The 15,466-nt window shown below is 36.1% G+C and overlaps 4 protein-coding genes across 6 annotated transcripts; 2 read left to right on the top strand and 2 right to left on the bottom strand.

Moving 5' to 3' along the window:
• Positions 1–1,867: 1,867 nt before the first annotated feature.
• Positions 1,868–7,245, top strand: LOC21386167. Of its 3 annotated transcripts, none has more exons than XM_024169893.1 (7): positions 1,868–1,987; positions 2,663–3,371; positions 3,769–5,300; positions 5,522–5,686; positions 5,891–6,068; positions 6,175–6,873; positions 7,033–7,245. In XM_024169893.1, exons 2-7 carry the CDS (start codon positions 2,681–2,683, stop codon positions 7,068–7,070), a joined length of 3,303 nt encoding a protein of 1,100 aa, XP_024025661.1. In that variant the 5' UTR covers positions 1,868–1,987; positions 2,663–2,680; the 3' UTR covers positions 7,071–7,245. The 3 variants fall into 3 exon arrangements, with proteins under 3 accessions (XP_024025661.1, XP_024025660.1, XP_024025659.1); XM_024169892.1 differs by having other exon boundaries at positions 5,504–5,686; positions 6,175–6,744; positions 6,904–7,245; XM_024169891.1 differs by having other exon boundaries at positions 5,504–5,686; positions 6,175–6,875; positions 7,035–7,245.
• Positions 7,246–8,206: 961 nt separating this feature from the next.
• On the top strand, positions 8,207–9,610 carry LOC21386166 (peroxidase 5). The gene is made up of 4 exons (XM_024169895.1): positions 8,207–8,422; positions 8,650–8,841; positions 8,921–9,083; positions 9,204–9,610. The coding sequence occupies exons 1-4, from the start codon at positions 8,207–8,209 to the stop codon at positions 9,608–9,610; spliced, it is 978 nt and encodes a 325-aa protein (XP_024025663.1).
• Positions 9,611–10,515: 905 nt separating this feature from the next.
• Positions 10,516–12,490, bottom strand: LOC21386165 (nascent polypeptide-associated complex subunit alpha-like protein 2). Its single transcript, XM_010104759.2, has 4 exons — positions 12,282–12,490; positions 12,077–12,188; positions 11,169–11,287; positions 10,516–11,084 (listed from the first exon to the last, which is right to left on the bottom strand). The coding sequence occupies exons 1-4, from the start codon at positions 12,381–12,383 to the stop codon at positions 10,734–10,736; spliced, it is 684 nt and encodes a 227-aa protein (XP_010103061.1). The 5' UTR covers positions 12,384–12,490; the 3' UTR covers positions 10,516–10,733.
• Positions 12,491–13,465: 975 nt separating this feature from the next.
• LOC21386164 lies at positions 13,466–14,922 on the bottom strand. The gene is made up of 3 exons (XM_010104758.2): positions 14,494–14,922; positions 14,053–14,139; positions 13,466–13,904 (listed from the first exon to the last, which is right to left on the bottom strand). The coding sequence occupies exons 1-3, from the start codon at positions 14,794–14,796 to the stop codon at positions 13,761–13,763; spliced, it is 534 nt and encodes a 177-aa protein (XP_010103060.1). The 5' UTR covers positions 14,797–14,922; the 3' UTR covers positions 13,466–13,760.
• Positions 14,923–15,466: the final 544 nt, after the last annotated feature.

Below are 15,466 nucleotides of genomic sequence, written 5' to 3'. Positions count from 1 at the left end.
TTCCAGAGTAGTTGTCGTTTTTTGTCGTTTTTACTAGTGTCGTCTATTTTGTAAGATTATAATATATATATATATATACACACGCACATATATTGATGTCGTTTTGTGGATTTTCATTTTCCCGTCGGTGACATTTACTGCTGCTTTTGACATATTTAGCGCTAATAAATAAATAAATAAAACCGGATAATCCTTGGTAAGATCAATAATGCAGGGTTTTTGTTGTTTCGTTTCATTTTTCCGTTTTCTACTCTTGCTGGGCTTTTTTTTTTTTTTTTTTTAAGGGCTCTTGTTTTTTCGTTAATAATTTTCTTTTGAAGGGCTCTTGCTGGCTTTCTTTGCGTTTACTGTTTTACAACAGAGTTGTTGTACAATAATTAAAAAAAAAAAGTTTTCCCAATGCCACTTTAAGCTCATATGATGTCAATTTTTTATTTGTCTCCTTATAGCTGTGTTTTAACTTTAATACGTTATCGTTGTTTGGCAAAAACCCTTTTGTCGTTTGACAAACCTTTTTGTTTATGTCTTCTTAAAAAGATTGTGTTGTATTTAGGAGTTGTTTGGATGGGGAATTCGTACTTCGATTCGAATCATAGTTCGTGGTTCGTTACAATATTTTTTCTCATAAAAAATACACGTAAATCAAAAATAATTATAATATCATGATTCTAATCTATGAACCAAACGTCTCCTTAATTTTTGCGTTGTTTTCACATTGTCGTCCATTTAAATTCATGCCATATATTGGTTTTGTCATAATCAGTTGATATTTTCCCAGTTCATGGCTGATATATTACGACTCATTTTCAATTTTGGTCTTTTAGGGTATGATGTCATTTGTCAATTTCAATGAGACGGTTCTTTTTATTTATTTATTTTTTTTGTCGTCTTCGCCTCTTCGGTATTTTTTTTGAAGGTCCTCTTCGGTATTTATGTTATTTAGTTTTTTTTTTCGTTTAGGGAGTTTTTTGTAACATTGTTTTTAGGTAGTTTTGTTGTTTTAACGCAATTGTCGTTTGGCACTTTTTTTTTCTTTTTAATTATCATGGGATTTTTCTGCTTACCTTAGTTTTTAATAGTATTATTTTCATAATTACCCCCAACTATGTATTCTATTTTAAAATGTCCTTTAATTTTTCAAAACAGATCAAAACACTTTTTATGTTATAATGTTACAACTATACTATATTATATTATTAGAATATAGTATAATTATAAAAATGTAATAACATAATATTACATATTATAATTATAATATATAATATAGTATATTATCATTTCTAATTATAGTATATTATCTATCATAATATAAATTTATATTGTAATTATATAAATACTTAATTATAATATTATAAAATATAGTATCTATTATAATTATAATATTATATATTTAAAATAATAAAATTTTAATTTTTATTATAACTATCATATGAAAACATCACATTTATATCCTATAAAATAATATAGCATAATATAATATAATATAATATAATGTTATTATTTATAAAATATATAATCATTATATTTAATTTTATAAAAAATACCACTATCCCAATTATTAGTATAATTATTTATTACAATACCACAACTATATTATATTATGTTTTATTATATTATAATGATAAATATAATTATAATAATTATTATTAATTACAATATGACGATTATATTGTATATTATATTAATGACAAATATAATTACAATATATTATTATAATATTAAATATGATATATTATAATACACATATATAATTATAATATATTATATTATATATTATAAGATATAATTACATTATAATATAAATTATTATAATATAATATTAATTATATTCTTCTCCATTCCCCAATCAAACACACCAAACAAACGGATAATGACTTTGACCCTTCCATAATCTGATTACTTTTCCATTCTTTGCGAAATACGCAAAAAGACACTGCCAGCTTCCGAACTCTCACAAGATCGTCTTCTTCAAATTTTCAACATCTTGGTATGAAGTTCTCTCAATTTATATCTTATTTCTATATAATTTATGATAAGATCATCATTTTTCTGCTATAAATTTGCTCTTTTCTTTTTTGTATTGCACTGTTCGATGAATGTGTTCTTTGATCAATATTTACTCGGTTGTTTTTACGCCTGATTATCACTTTGAAGCTCTAATTCCGATTAATTTTTTTTTTTTGGGTTTTGATCAATTTACTTAATTTGTTGTTAGAAACCAAATTTGAGGAAAAATGATGAGCTGAATGCGTTTTTTGATTGATAGCTATTGGCCAACTCTGAAATTTTTTTTTTTCGCCTGATCATCACTTTGAAGCTCTAATTCCGATGAATTTTGTTGTGGATCTTCATCAATTTACGCCTGATTATCCAGTTTAAAGCGCTAATTTTGACGCTTTTTTTTGGGGGGGGGGGGGGGGGGGGGGGGGGGGGGGGGGGGGGGGGGGGGGGGGGGGGGGGGGGGGGGGGGGGGTTTGATCAATTTAGTTAATTTGTTGTTAGAAAGCAAAGTTGATGAAAAATGATGCTATCAATGTGTGTTTTGATCGATATTTATTTGCAATTCTCAAACTTGTTTTTCGCCTGATTAATATAACTTTAAAGTGTTAATTCTGATAAATTTTATTTTGGGTTTTGATCAATTAATTTAATTCGTTGTCAGAAACCAAAGTTGAGGAAAATGATAGGGTTTGGGTCTTATGGTAATAATGGAGGACCTTATTCCTCACCACCGTCTTCCAACCTATCTGCTTCAGCCCCGCCTTTTACCATCGATCGGTCACCTAACACTGGTTACATGCCCCTTGTGGATTTGCTTGAACAATCATCTAGAACTGGCACTTTGAATAATTCTTCTTCTCTGCACAATTGGCTCCCTCCTCGCTCTCCCACTTCAGAAACCAACTTCTTTTCCGATCCTAACTTGGAGCTCAATTCTGTGGCCTCTCCAAATAATCCATATAATTATGCCTCTTTGAATACCCATTTGCCTCATTTGAGCACATCTGTCTCTGCTTCTGCGGATGCATTTAGTTATGCTCAGTGTGGGGATGGTGTGGCCAAACCATACTACTTTTCATTTTTGTCACCTCCAACTCAGAAAGATGGTTCCTTGGTGGTTCCTGATCAGACTAGTTATGATTGGTTATCTTCTTCTTCTCATGTTGCTGTCACGGCATTGGACGGGTCCTCTAATAAGGATTACTCTCAAAGATCGGGAGATTCAAAGAAACCAGCCCAGTGGGGTGGTTTGTGGAATGGATTTTCGGAATGGGAGCAGGGTAATCAGGGACTCTTTGATGGAAGTTTCTGCTGCTCAAAAGAAAGTGATATACCTGTTTCGTCCATGTATGAGAATTTCATGAACCAAGGTAATTGTGCTGTGATTTTTATAGTTGTTTGCAGTTTACTAATTATGTTCTTTGATTCAATCTATTCCTCTGCTGATCTATTGTTAACTTGTTACGTTGTTACGTCACCCCAGCAAAAAGTTTTGGAAACTAGAAGCATAAAAATAAAATTATTCTTGGTAATTCATGGAGTATGCTGAATTGTTTCTAGACTCCTAAATCAACTCTGGAAAGTTCCAACACCCTCTTAGGAAAACGTAGTTCCATATTAAGTGGCCTCACATTGCTGTTCTCCTATCATTCATGTCATAGGCTGTGCCATTTTTATATATAAGTTTGAGGATTCTAGGATTTCAGATATTTGGAATCCAAATCTCTGCACGGTAAACTGATTTGAATCTTCATTACTGCTATGCAGAAACTCATAGTCCAAAAGGGTTGAACAGAGGTGAGGAAGCTATGCGCTTGAACAGGGGCAAGGAAGCATTTCATGGCATCAACAATCTGGACTCAGACAAGCATGGTGGATCTGTGAATGCAGAAAATTTCAATGATAAATCCTTCTCGGGGAAAACTTCGAATTTTCTGCCAGCTGACTGTTCAAGATCTTTCTTGGAATCCCTTTCAGGATTTCCAGATTCCGGTCTTGAGTCACCATGCTTTATGATTGGCACAAGTTCTGGCCATCAAATTCCTTATGGTGCTTCTAATGAGAAGCATTTGAAACAGCATGCTACTGATAGTGCGAAGTCCTCTCCCACACCTGTCATTGGGCCACCAGTTGCGGGTTCTGGTTTTTCACCATCAAACAATGCTCCATTTAAAATTGTGAATTTAGGAAGTTGCAAAACTGATGCTGATATGTGCAGCAAAAAAGCACCAAGCTTTATCGATGCTGATGGAGTCAAGCCTGCTTTCGATTCAAGCAAACTCAGCATTCATCTAGATATAGATGATCCTGCCTCTTTGGGATCATATGTGACAAAAAATGAAGAGATGTTGAATAAAGAATGCATCAGTAGTGATACGTTGCATCACGTGTTGATACCAAAATCTGGGCCCCAAACTTCTAACGTACCTCATGAGGGCTTCAAATTAGACCTTAATACAAATGAAAACATCAATTCTGTTGAAGATTCCTCTGAGAATGTTGATCACTATAACCATGCTGTTGACTCACCATGCTGGAAAGGAGTTCCTGCTACTCGTTCTTCTCCATTTGATGCGTCCGTTCCAGAAACGAAAAGGCAAGAAGTGTTCTCTAATTCAAATGTTCAAACAAAACAGATCTTCCAACTCAATACTGGTGATAAAGTCTCCTCTCAGAAACGAAATGACAACATGATGTGCCATGAATTTGGGAGTCCAGAAAATGGTTTAGAATTTCCATTGAACACATCTCCAGCTGCAAAGTCTACATTTAGTGATCGAAAATCAGATGATATTGTAAAGATCGGCAGTGATTTGGAAACTAAGGGGATTCAACATTCTAATGACATCCATGAACATGGAAGCAGGTCCACAGGCTGTTCTGACTTAAAAAGTTCCCTGAACGGAGAACAAAATATCCAAAGAAATGGATTGATATCTGAAAATATCAATGAAGCATTGCAATGTGTTTCACCCCGTTTGCCTTTTCCTATGGAGAACATCATATCTTCATCAGTAGAAGATGCTTCTACTAAGCTTAACAAATCAAATGAAGGTCCGTCGAGTCCAACAATTGATGTGCCGGTGCTGGTTAGTACAATACGTAACTTATCAGAACTGCTGTTGTTCCATTGTACAAGTGGCTCGTATCAACTGAAACAAAAAGACCTTGAGACTATCCAAAGTATGATAGACAATCTTAGTGTGTGCGCATCAAAGAATTCTGAGAAGACGGTTTCTACACAAGACTCAACTTCTGAAAAATACACTTCTGACTATCTTGGAGACAAGAATCACAAAGTATGTCACTAAGTTGCTTTGCTTCTTTTGATATTTCTTTTCACGTTTTTTCTACATCATAGTTCAGTTGTCTGATTTCTGTCCATGTTCGTTTGCTTCATGGTGCATGTATGAAGTAGTAGGTTCTTTTTTTTTTTCCTCTTACGAGTAGAATCTACCGTTGTTGTTGTTGTTGTTATTATTGCATGAATAACTTCTTCCAGGGTTTCACTTTGAACAAGCTCCAAGTAACCAAGACAGCAGGGCCAATTCTGGATCTGCTTGCCGATCAGAATGTTCACAAGGGAAACAAGTACTACGTGGCTGGTAAAGAAAATGATGAATTGTTAGATTCCGTCTCTGTGAGGGCTGATGTAGACATCGTTGATGAAGATAAAGCAATCCAGGTACCTTTTTTGTCCCCTGTACGAAAAAGATTTAGAGTTTTTTTTTTCCCCCCTTAATTTTACTTTATAAATATGCTGCTCAGATATGATAATTAATACTGCATTGCTATTCTTGCCATTGAAGATTGGGAGAGGGAGACTTGAGAGAGAGAGAGAGAGAGAGAGGGGTTTAAAAATCTTTACCTTTCATCATCTTTTCTGTAGGCTCTAAAGAAGGTTCTTACTGATAACTTCGACTACGAGGAGGAAGCATCCCCTCAAGCTCTCTTGTATAAGAATCTATGGCTTGAGGCTGAAGCCGCTTTATGCTCCATGAGTTGCAAAGCCCGCTTTAACCGGGTGAAATTAGAAATGGAGAACCCCAAGTTGCCTAAATCCAAAGGTTAATATTCTATGTAACCCATGAATCCTCTTTTTTTCTTTTTTCTGCCTTACCAAAAATATTTTCAACTAATAAATGATTGTTTATAATTGAACTTTTATTTCAGATGCACATGGAAATACCATTACTACTGAGATGGACAAAGTATCAAGGTCTGAGGTTTCTCCAGATCTAAATGGTGCCAACACATTGTCACCTAAGGCTAAGGGTTGTGCGACCACAAAAAGCCAAGAATCTTCTGTCTTAAGCACAAACGCTGAAGATGATGATGTCATGGATAGATTTCAAATTCTGAGGTGCCGGGCTAAGAAATCGAATTATGGTATTGTTGCCGATAAGGATAAACCATCAAGCCCCAAGGTTTCTCCTCATTCCAACAAGGTTGGCAAAATACTACCTGAAGCAAATGAAGAAACTGGTAGCTCAAAGCCTGATATCCGTAGACAGGCTTCTAGCAATTCTAGCACAGACAAGCCCTCGAATGATTATGAGGCTTCTGTTATGGCCAGATTTCATATCCTTAAATCTCGAGGGGACAATTGTAGTCCCTTGTCTACACAAGGACAGTTGGCAGAAAATGTCGATGGGTCGACAATTGGCTCTAAATCAGAGGTCGGAAGTTCATGCGTAGAGCCAGAGCCTACTTTGCAGCATCACGATGCTGACAGTACTGAAGGACAACTAACTGGGGGCGAGTTTCCGATGTTTATTGATTATGATTCAATGTCACAATCTCACAGGCCCAACAGGCGCGAGAACTCACTGCTTGCAGGTTGGTTCGATAGGGTGTCATCAGAGTGGGAACATGTAGGGAACGATGCTGACAGTACTGAAGGACAACTAACTGGGGGCGAGTTTCCGATGTTTATTGATTATGATTCAATGTCACAATCTCACAGGCCCAACAGGCGCGAGAACTCACTGCTTGCAGGTTGGTTCGATAGGGTGTCATCAGAGTGGGAACATGTAGGGAAAGAGGAGCTTGGATTGCAGAATCGTTGAAGCTACTTCCGGGACTTGGAAAGTACATCTGGGCTGGATGTTCAATACGCTGTGTCATATTTGCTTCACATCCACCCTTAAACTGAACAACATTTTAAAGTTTTATGGTTATCGTATTCTTGTGCATATGAATTGAACCTGTTTATATATTCAGAACTTCGGTGTTTAATCATAACTATGATAGTCGAAACTGTCTTTAATAGTCTATCAGCACGTTTGACGGGACTTGGAACAATGAAAGTTGTTTACCATACAACGTACTCAAAAGTCGATATCCGTGGATTGTATATAATGTGTGCTTCCACCAATGAGAAGATAATAATATTTGCATACAGCTCCCAAAAGGGATACTCTCATGGTTTTTTCCTAAACGTTGAAGGTGACTGAAATTATTATTAGGTTATGCTTAGCTTGCGACTATTTTGCTTGCGTTGTGTTTTGTATGAAAAGCAATTATATGATGTCAAATGATTGTGTATATGTATAGCTATTAGACGTTGAGAGATAACAAAGTTTAAAAAGTCAAATCATTTCTGATTGAAAACCACACTTGTCTCCCTTAAAAAAAATAAAAAATGAAATAAAAAAAAAATAAAAAAAAGAAGAAGAAGAAGTTTACCACATTTGTCTGAAACAGAGAGCTTCCTCACAAGAGTGAAAATGACGCAAGGGTAGACCCCAATGTATCCACAAAATCCAACATCACAAATTACAATCTAATTAACAGTAGTTCAAAAGATTTAACTTTTAAACAACTACCATGTGGATTTGTTCGTGGACGTACAATTGGATTGTCTTGCTCTATATTCAACTTAGCTTGATTTCTAGCCTTTCTTCTAATCAAAATCCGCGTAGATTGCTGGTAAATGACCTTTAATATATTGCAACGAGATCATTTTTAAGTCGTTATCAAACCAACTCCAGCTGTCGTTTCTGCTACTTTCTCAATTTCACCTTTTTTTTTTTTGTAAAGTATCAAGGTAACAATGACATTCCAGTCCAGTGCCTTCTCACATGGCACTCAATCACTCAGTTTATTTTAATAATCTGAATGTTACATATACACTAACCATGGTATTCTTTCTCACTCACTCACTCACTAACTAATTAAGGCAAGAACATAATCTGTGAAGAAAATGAGTCCACAAATGCATATAACTTGTCTCTCTACAGTCTTGTTGGTTATTTTGTCATGTCAAAGTGTTCATTCGGAGCTTCGAGTCGGGTTTTACAGCCTTTCATGTCCTTTTGCTGAGTACATTGTTAAAGATGAGGTTAGGAAAGGGCTCATCAAGGATCCTGGAGTGGCTGCTGGTCTTGTGAGATTGCATTTTCATGATTGTTTTGTTAGAGTAAGGATTGTACTATTACTGAAAGCAGCACTTGCTCTTTTGTTTTTCCTATCACATTGTATTCTCTAAGGTTCCTCCATTTACCAGATATGGTACTAGAATTAAGAACATTTTTATATCTTAAAATAAATGACTGATTAGATATATAGACCATGAACCATTACTGTAATTAAGCTTCAAGCTTCTTTAGCATAACTAGTATGTGTTTCTACTTTCCGCTAATATAGGGTTGTGATGCGTCGGTGTTGATCGATTCCACTCCTTCAAACACAGCTGAAAAGGATTCCCCTGCAAATAACCCGAGTTTGAGAGGTTTTGAAGTCATAGACAACGCGAAAGCAAGACTGGAAGCTGTATGCAAAGGCGTTGTTTCGTGTGCTGATATAGTTGCTTTTGCAGCAAGGGATAGCACGGAATTTGTAAGAGGCACAATTTTTCAGGTACTTCCGAGGTCTTTTGCTTGCACTGTACTAGTGACGTCTACATGTCTATATGCAGACTGGAGGGCTTATATATGATGTTCCCGCGGGAAGAAGAGATGGCAGAATTTCGTTATCTTCCGAGACATCGAACTTGCCTCCTCCAACATTCAATGTCGACCAACTCACACAACTATTCGTGAAAAAAGGTTTGACACAAGAAGAAATGGTCACGCTCTCTGGTAAGAACATTCCCTCGTCATAATCATTCAAATTGCACCAGTCCCCTGAACTATACTGCCTTTCATTCTCTCGCTTATAATGTAAATTGTTTTGCGTTTTGGGCTGGATGTCTAACGCAGGAGCGCACACAATTGGCCGATCCCATTGCAGTTCTTTCAGTGACAGGTTGTACAACTTCAATGGAAAATCGAGTCAGGACCCAAGTTGGGATCCCACATATGCATCTCGGCTGAAGCAGCAATGTCCACAAGGCAATGCAAACACCGTGGTTCCGATGAACCCCTCCAGCCCTGCCATCAGCGACGTTGGCTACTATGTTGACATCCTAGCGAACCGAGGTTTGTTCACATCGGACCAAACTTTTCTGTCAACCTCGGCAACAGCTAACCAGGTGAATCAATACGCCAAATATCCCATCCTTTGGATGAGTAAATTTGCCGCTGCAATGGTTAAGATGGGTCAACTGGATGTCCTCACTGGCAGTGCTGGTGAGATCCGAGCGAATTGCAGGGTCATCAACAACTAATATCGGACCAAACTTTTCTGTCAACCTCGGCAACAGCTAACCAGGTGAATCTATACACCAAATATCCCATCCTTTGGATGAGTAAATTTGCCGCTGCAATGGTTAAAATGGGTCAACTGGATGTCCTCACTGGCAGTGCTGGTGAGATCCGAGCGAATTGCAGGGTCATCAACAACTAAATATTAAGGACCATCTTTCCATGCCTGGAGAATTTTCTGATTCTTCGGTTGTCTTATCTTGCTGTTATTGAAACAACCTTGGTTATTGAAACAATCTTTGAGTAGGAATGTCCAAAAAAATCTCTCCCTATCGTGACGAGTAAGAATCAAAATAAACTGGTAATTGCCTAATTTGAAAAAGAAAAAATAATTAGTGGTATGTTTGTTTCACAACTCATATTAAAAACTTGAGTCGTGTATGTAAAAAAAAAAAAACACTTGAGTTGTGTATGTAGACAAAAAAAAATAATAATAATAATTGTAATAAAAAAGTTAAATTTAAATTTTTATGAGAAAAAACACTAAAAATAGAACTTAAATTGTGATTGAGTGTAAAAAGAACAAAGGCTTAGATTTTCCATCTACCCCCTAATTCTTCCATCTTTTTAAGGGGCAAATACTAAATAGATGTTGAGTAAACTGCCATGACATATACAAGTCAAAATGCAAGCACAGATTAACACCCGAAAAGGCATTTATAAGAATATTTTTCTGTGCTGCCGTAAGTAATATCTGAAGCCAATACGTTATTAACTTGCTTAAGAAACACAAGCATTCTTTCTTGCATAAAGCAAACAGAAAACAAAGTTCTCTTTCTGTCATCATTTCATCAATCATTTCATGCCGGTAAGGAAAAAATGATTTTTTCAACCGAAGAAGATAACCTCTACGGTAGAAATGGTGATAAGAATGAAATATTAATCTTAATAAATCAAAAGGTAAGAATAAGTAAATGAAACTACAGACCCTCTAATTGACTGAAAGTCCTCAGTCCAACAAAAATGAAAGCGTAATCTAGCCTCCATATAAATGGGAAACAATATAAGTACAATAACTAGATGACAACTGTTTGGAAAACTGATAATCAGGAAAATATAACAGCTAAAGAAAATGAAGAGGGCAACTTAGGTGGTGAGCTCCATAATAGCACTGACAATGTCCCCATCGCTAGTCTTAAGAGCCTTGACGGCCTTGTTCCTCGACACTCCTGCCTGTGTCATGACCAAATCAATATCCCTAGGCTCCACACCAGTTTCGTCAACCACCTCCTCTTCTTCGTCTGCTGGTGGTCCAGCAGCTGCCGCAGGGTTTTCAGATTTGGCCGTCACAGAACTAATGTCTGGCATCCTGAACTGCTGGGCAGCCTGTGTCTGCAACTGAGAGCTCAAATCCTCTATCTTTGCCTCCCCAAATATGACATATGTCTCAGAATGTGGGCTCTTGAAAACATCAGGCTTTGAGATGAAAAATAGGATCTGATAAACCAGAACACAACGTTAACGAAATAACTCAAACAAGACAATCTCATTATTTACATGAAACATAAAAAATTAGCTTACATTTTTGGTTCTCTTGATGGTGACCCTGCCAACACCTGTAACTGGTTTCATGCCAAGCTTCAACATCGCCTTGCGGCTCTTCTTCTCACTCCTGCTCTGCTTGGAACTCCCATTTGCTCCTGCAAATCCTCATCCAATCAGTATAAACTGAAGAAAAACAGACAGAACGTAATTACAGACAGAAATATTATCGAAAAAGTCAACAAGCAACTCAAAGTGCTAAAACGCCACAAAGCAACAGCAAAGTTGCAAAGCAAACAAGAAAGTGATTGTACATATGCAAACGGTACTGAAAATAATAATTTCCACACATCAGATAAGTTCCTGATACATATCCTTGACATGCTTGTTTTCAGCAAGTAAGCATAAGTGGCAATTAGGGGGAAAAGACCTCGAAAGATTTACATTTCACATTACAAAATAAAAGTAACTTTAATTACCAAAATAAAGAAACCCCAAGTTCATAAACCAGCTACATCAGCGACCAAATTAACGCAACAACTAGTTCACCCAATTCGAAACCAACCCATGAAAGCGACAACAACTAGACAGGGAAAATAAACAACAAGGACAAACAAAAAGCCATTCCTTTAAGCGAATAATAAACCCAGTTTAAACCAGACTAAGCAGTCAAACCTAGTTTAAAATCAAAGTCCATAATCCCAAGATTAGAGATTATCACACAACAAAAACCAAAATCTTTCACTAATTAAAATAACCAAGCAACCCAAAAATTACACCTTTTCATAAAAATTAAGTAAAAGCATCCGTTCGATTCGACAGAAATGAAAACGAACCATGTAAACAACAAGAACAATAGCAGCAAACCCTAATCAAAGCAACAAACAAACAGCATCGAAAAAAAAATCCCAATAAATAAACAAGAGAAAAAAAAAAGATTAAATCACCTTGAGCGCCATCTTCCTTGTCCTCATCATCGTCGTCGTCGTCGTCGTCATCGTCGTCGTCCTCATCCTTGTCGTCCTTAACGTCCTCGACAACAACGGTCTCTTCCTCGTTCTGTCGAAAAATGGAAAAAAAAATTTAGAACGATTAAGACAAATCGAGACAAATACACGAATACGAAATCTATAAAACAGCACAAAAAGGGACCTGAGTAGTGGTCTTCGTAGATTCGTCAGTTATCGGAATTTCCTCGGACTGAGGCTCCGCGGCGGCGGCGGTGGCGGGCTCGGCGACGGGAGCCGGTGACATTTTAGGGCGAAATGCGAAGAGATTGGGTTGCGGTTTTGGAGTGTTGTGGGTGTGGGGATAGCTAAAGAGCTCTTCAGATTGGCTAAGCTTTTTGCTGTTGTTATATTGGCGAGGTTTTGCGAGCACCAACAACAAGGGTTTACAAACTTAGTTGGGCTTCTTTCAAGCGGAAAACTTAGTTGGGCTTCTGTTGCTTTCTCAGTCCCACTAGAATTTTCAGCCCATAACATAGCCCGTTCCTTGGTTCAAACTAGTGTTCCGATGTACATTGACCGAGGTGGTTTTGAAAATTCATATAAGACATTGAAAACCGATTTTGGAGATCTTAGATATGAGTCGTTAACATGTTTAGTAAAGGGATTCAAACCCTGGTTCATGTGGTTTTGTTAGTGTTTTTTCTTATAGAAATTAAATTTTCAAGGCTCGTTTGGTTCATTCATTTAAATCAGTTATTCTTAATTTTGACATTTCATATTCAAATTTTTTGTGAAAAGAAAATATTGTAACATAATCAAAACCATGAGTTTTAACGCAGCAAACAAACGAGCCCTTAAAACTATCTAGTTTGAACCCATGAACTAAATGAATACTTTATAGCTTGTTTAGTTTGAGAGTTCAAATCACCTTACTTTTGTTTCAAACAGTAATTTCTCTCATAAAAATTTGAATTTAAAAAGTTATATTATAGTGTTTTCTCTCACAAAATTTTAATTTTAATTCAAATTACCTAGTTTAAACCATCAAACCAAACAAGCATTTAAGAGTTTTAACACTGATATGATATGACAATTGTTTGTCGACCATCAGAATTCTTCATAAACTAATACAATTTGATAAAAATTTGAAAGTACAAAACAACACAGTGCTAGTAGAATTTTTTTTTTCACTTTTTTATACGAACACCCCTTCAACTTTTTGAATTTGACAATTAATCCTTATTCTTTATTTTTTCCGAGAAATTAACCCCTTCAATTTGAAAATCCTTGCAAGCAAGGACCTTTTATGAACATCTGTTAAATTCATAATAGATTTTGTGGCATGTGATTTGCGCATGACCTCTTTTTAAGGGTATTAGTTGTCACTTTAAATATCCCCAATTTTTTTGTAGGGGATTAATGAATTCAGAAAACACTGTTCATGAATTCAACATTAGGAATAGTCCACTGAAGCTCACCTCTACAAGCGAACTAAGATAACACTCCTATATATAGTATGATATAATATATAATATACAGACTTCCAAAGACCAAAGATTGCATCTGCCAAAACAGCCTCTCAAAAACTAAAAAGAAGATTCTAGAATTACCCACAAGCAGATACAACTAGAAACCAATTTAAAGTAGCCACAAAATCAGATTATATAAGCATAAATTTGACTCAAGAGTGAAAAACAGGTTGCTTTCTCTGCATATGCCTTTGGGACTTCCAATCTTCTTTGTGCTCTGAAGCATGGCAATGTGCTGGTTTTGGCTCAGTCCAAGACAAGCATGGGGCAGGTGTATCGCAAACATAGCAATAGCACTGTAAAATCAAATGCTCTCTATTTAGCTAAAATAAAAAATTAACAAAAAAAAAAGGTCTCTAATTTCAATACTTCATGAACAAAAATAGGTGAAATTTGGTGCACACAAAAAATTCACATGCTTTGGAAGTTCAAAACTTAGTTTACCATATCACAATGGCTTTCATGAGATGTTGCCTCAAAGGGGAATTTCGCACAAAGGTGCCTTGAATGTGGGTAATCTCTACAAGCCACCTATATATATATATATATACACAACATTATTATTTATTGGAAACAAAGTAGTAATAATAAGGAAAATGAAGCTCACAAAAATATGAAGAATACCAAGAAAAACCCAGTTCTACAAATCCAAAATGCCAACCATATAACATATTAAAACCAAAAGTTTAAATCCTGTAATATAAAGAGGTAATCAATCCAAATTCCGTTCCAGGCAAATTAAAAAGAACAAAAATTTGAAAAGGGCGAGTGGACAAATTTGGGTTTTCTATGAATAATAAATTAATAGTAATAATAATAATAAAGAAGGAAACTTTTCCCAACAATTTTCTTGGCAGCCAAACAGATAGCAAATTTGAAGCAAACCTGGCCTGTTTCGGCGACGATGGCGAGGTCAGGAGCGTATCCGTCGTCAACGGCGGCGGAGACAATGAGCTTGGATAGATCAATGGGTTGAAAAGGGTCAAAGTCTAGGATGAAACAATCCTCGGTTTCTTCGAAGCGTTTAACATCGTCGGAGTTCTTGAGGCAGAGAATATGTCCTATTGGGGTCCCACTTTCGCTGCCCGGTGAAGATGAGTTTGACCCAAAAACCTTCTTGACCTTCTTCTTGTCGTCGCACGACGAAGCCGATGATACCTCGATCACTTCGATGTCGTTTTCCCCCATTCTTCTCTCTTTGATTTTTTGTTTTTGTTTTTGAAGTTTTTGCTGATCACTCAAAAATTTGAATCGCTTTCCATTATCCTGCCGTTGTAACTCAGAGGGAGAAGGCTGGAGTGTGTGTGCGTGACTACTGCCTCTCACTTGGGGACTTGTGTCGAGTTTCAGGTGCTAAACGACAGCTCTTTATATTCAAACGACAGTTCGTTCCGGGTAGGAGACTCGGGGGAGCGTCTCTTAGTCTTTAGGGCGTGTTTGGTATGCAGGAATCAGTAGAAATCATATTTTCAGAAAAGTAATGGAGAGTAATATGATTCTTAGAAATAATACATTACTGTGTTTGGTTCCATACATGAATTTTTTCCAAATTCTCAAGAATATTACATTACTGTGTTTGGTTTGCATGAGAATGTTGTGAATTAAAAAAAAAATATTATTTTTAAATGAATTACAATTAGCACTAATATTTTAAAAAGTATAAAATACAACACAACAAATAGTCCATAAAATTATCAAATTCTTCTTAGTTTAAGAAATAAATTTGTAAATTGTTCTTCAAAAAAAAAATCTTAACAAATTTTTAAGAATATATTAAAATCTCAAACCAAATATAAAAATTTGAGTAAGTTACAAAATTCCCAAAAAATAAACCTTCTTCTCCATCCTCTCTCTCAAC

Source organism: Morus notabilis, unplaced genomic scaffold (assembly GCF_000414095.1).
Source record: "Morus notabilis unplaced genomic scaffold, ASM41409v2 Scaffold1221, whole genome shotgun sequence".
Lineage (NCBI taxonomy): Eukaryota > Viridiplantae > Streptophyta > Magnoliopsida > Rosales > Moraceae > Morus > Morus notabilis.
This window is presented reverse-complemented; position numbering and strand designations above follow the sequence as displayed.

What these genes read in the sequence shown, in the direction of transcription:
- LOC21386167 (XM_024169892.1), top strand. Translation starts at nt 2,681, where the DNA reads ATGATAGGGTTTGGGTCTTATGGTAATAATGGAGGACCTTATTCCTCA. An exon ending in ATGAAGATAAAGCAATCCAG is followed by an intron (nt 5,687 to 5,890) that starts GTACCTTTTTTG and finishes TCTTTTCTGTAG; the next exon opens with GCTCTAAAGAAGGTTCTTAC. An exon ending in CAAGTTGCCTAAATCCAAAG is followed by an intron (nt 6,069 to 6,174) that starts GTTAATATTCTA and finishes CTTTTATTTCAG; the next exon opens with ATGCACATGGAAATACCATT.
- LOC21386166 (XM_024169895.1), top strand. Translation starts at nt 8,207, where the DNA reads ATGAGTCCACAAATGCATATAACTTGTCTCTCTACAGTCTTGTTGGTT. An exon ending in TTCATGATTGTTTTGTTAGA is followed by an intron (nt 8,423 to 8,649) that starts GTAAGGATTGTA and finishes CCGCTAATATAG; the next exon opens with GGTTGTGATGCGTCGGTGTT. An exon ending in AGAAATGGTCACGCTCTCTG is followed by an intron (nt 9,084 to 9,203) that starts GTAAGAACATTC and finishes TGTCTAACGCAG; the next exon opens with GAGCGCACACAATTGGCCGA.
- LOC21386165 (XM_010104759.2), bottom strand. Translation starts at nt 12,383, where the DNA reads ATGTCACCGGCTCCCGTCGCCGAGCCCGCCACCGCCGCCGCCGCGGAG. An exon ending in CTACGAAGACCACTACTCAG is followed by an intron (nt 12,189 to 12,281) that starts GTCCCTTTTTGT and finishes ATTTTTCGACAG; the next exon opens with AACGAGGAAGAGACCGTTGT. An exon ending in CAAGGAAGATGGCGCTCAAG is followed by an intron (nt 11,288 to 12,076) that starts GTGATTTAATCT and finishes GAGGATTTGCAG; the next exon opens with GAGCAAATGGGAGTTCCAAG.
- LOC21386164 (XM_010104758.2), bottom strand. Translation starts at nt 14,796, where the DNA reads ATGGGGGAAAACGACATCGAAGTGATCGAGGTATCATCGGCTTCGTCG. An exon ending in TCGTCGCCGAAACAGGCCAG is followed by an intron (nt 14,140 to 14,493) that starts GTTTGCTTCAAA and finishes ATATATATATAG; the next exon opens with GTGGCTTGTAGAGATTACCC. An exon ending in ATGAAAGCCATTGTGATATG is followed by an intron (nt 13,905 to 14,052) that starts GTAAACTAAGTT and finishes TTGATTTTACAG; the next exon opens with TGCTATTGCTATGTTTGCGA.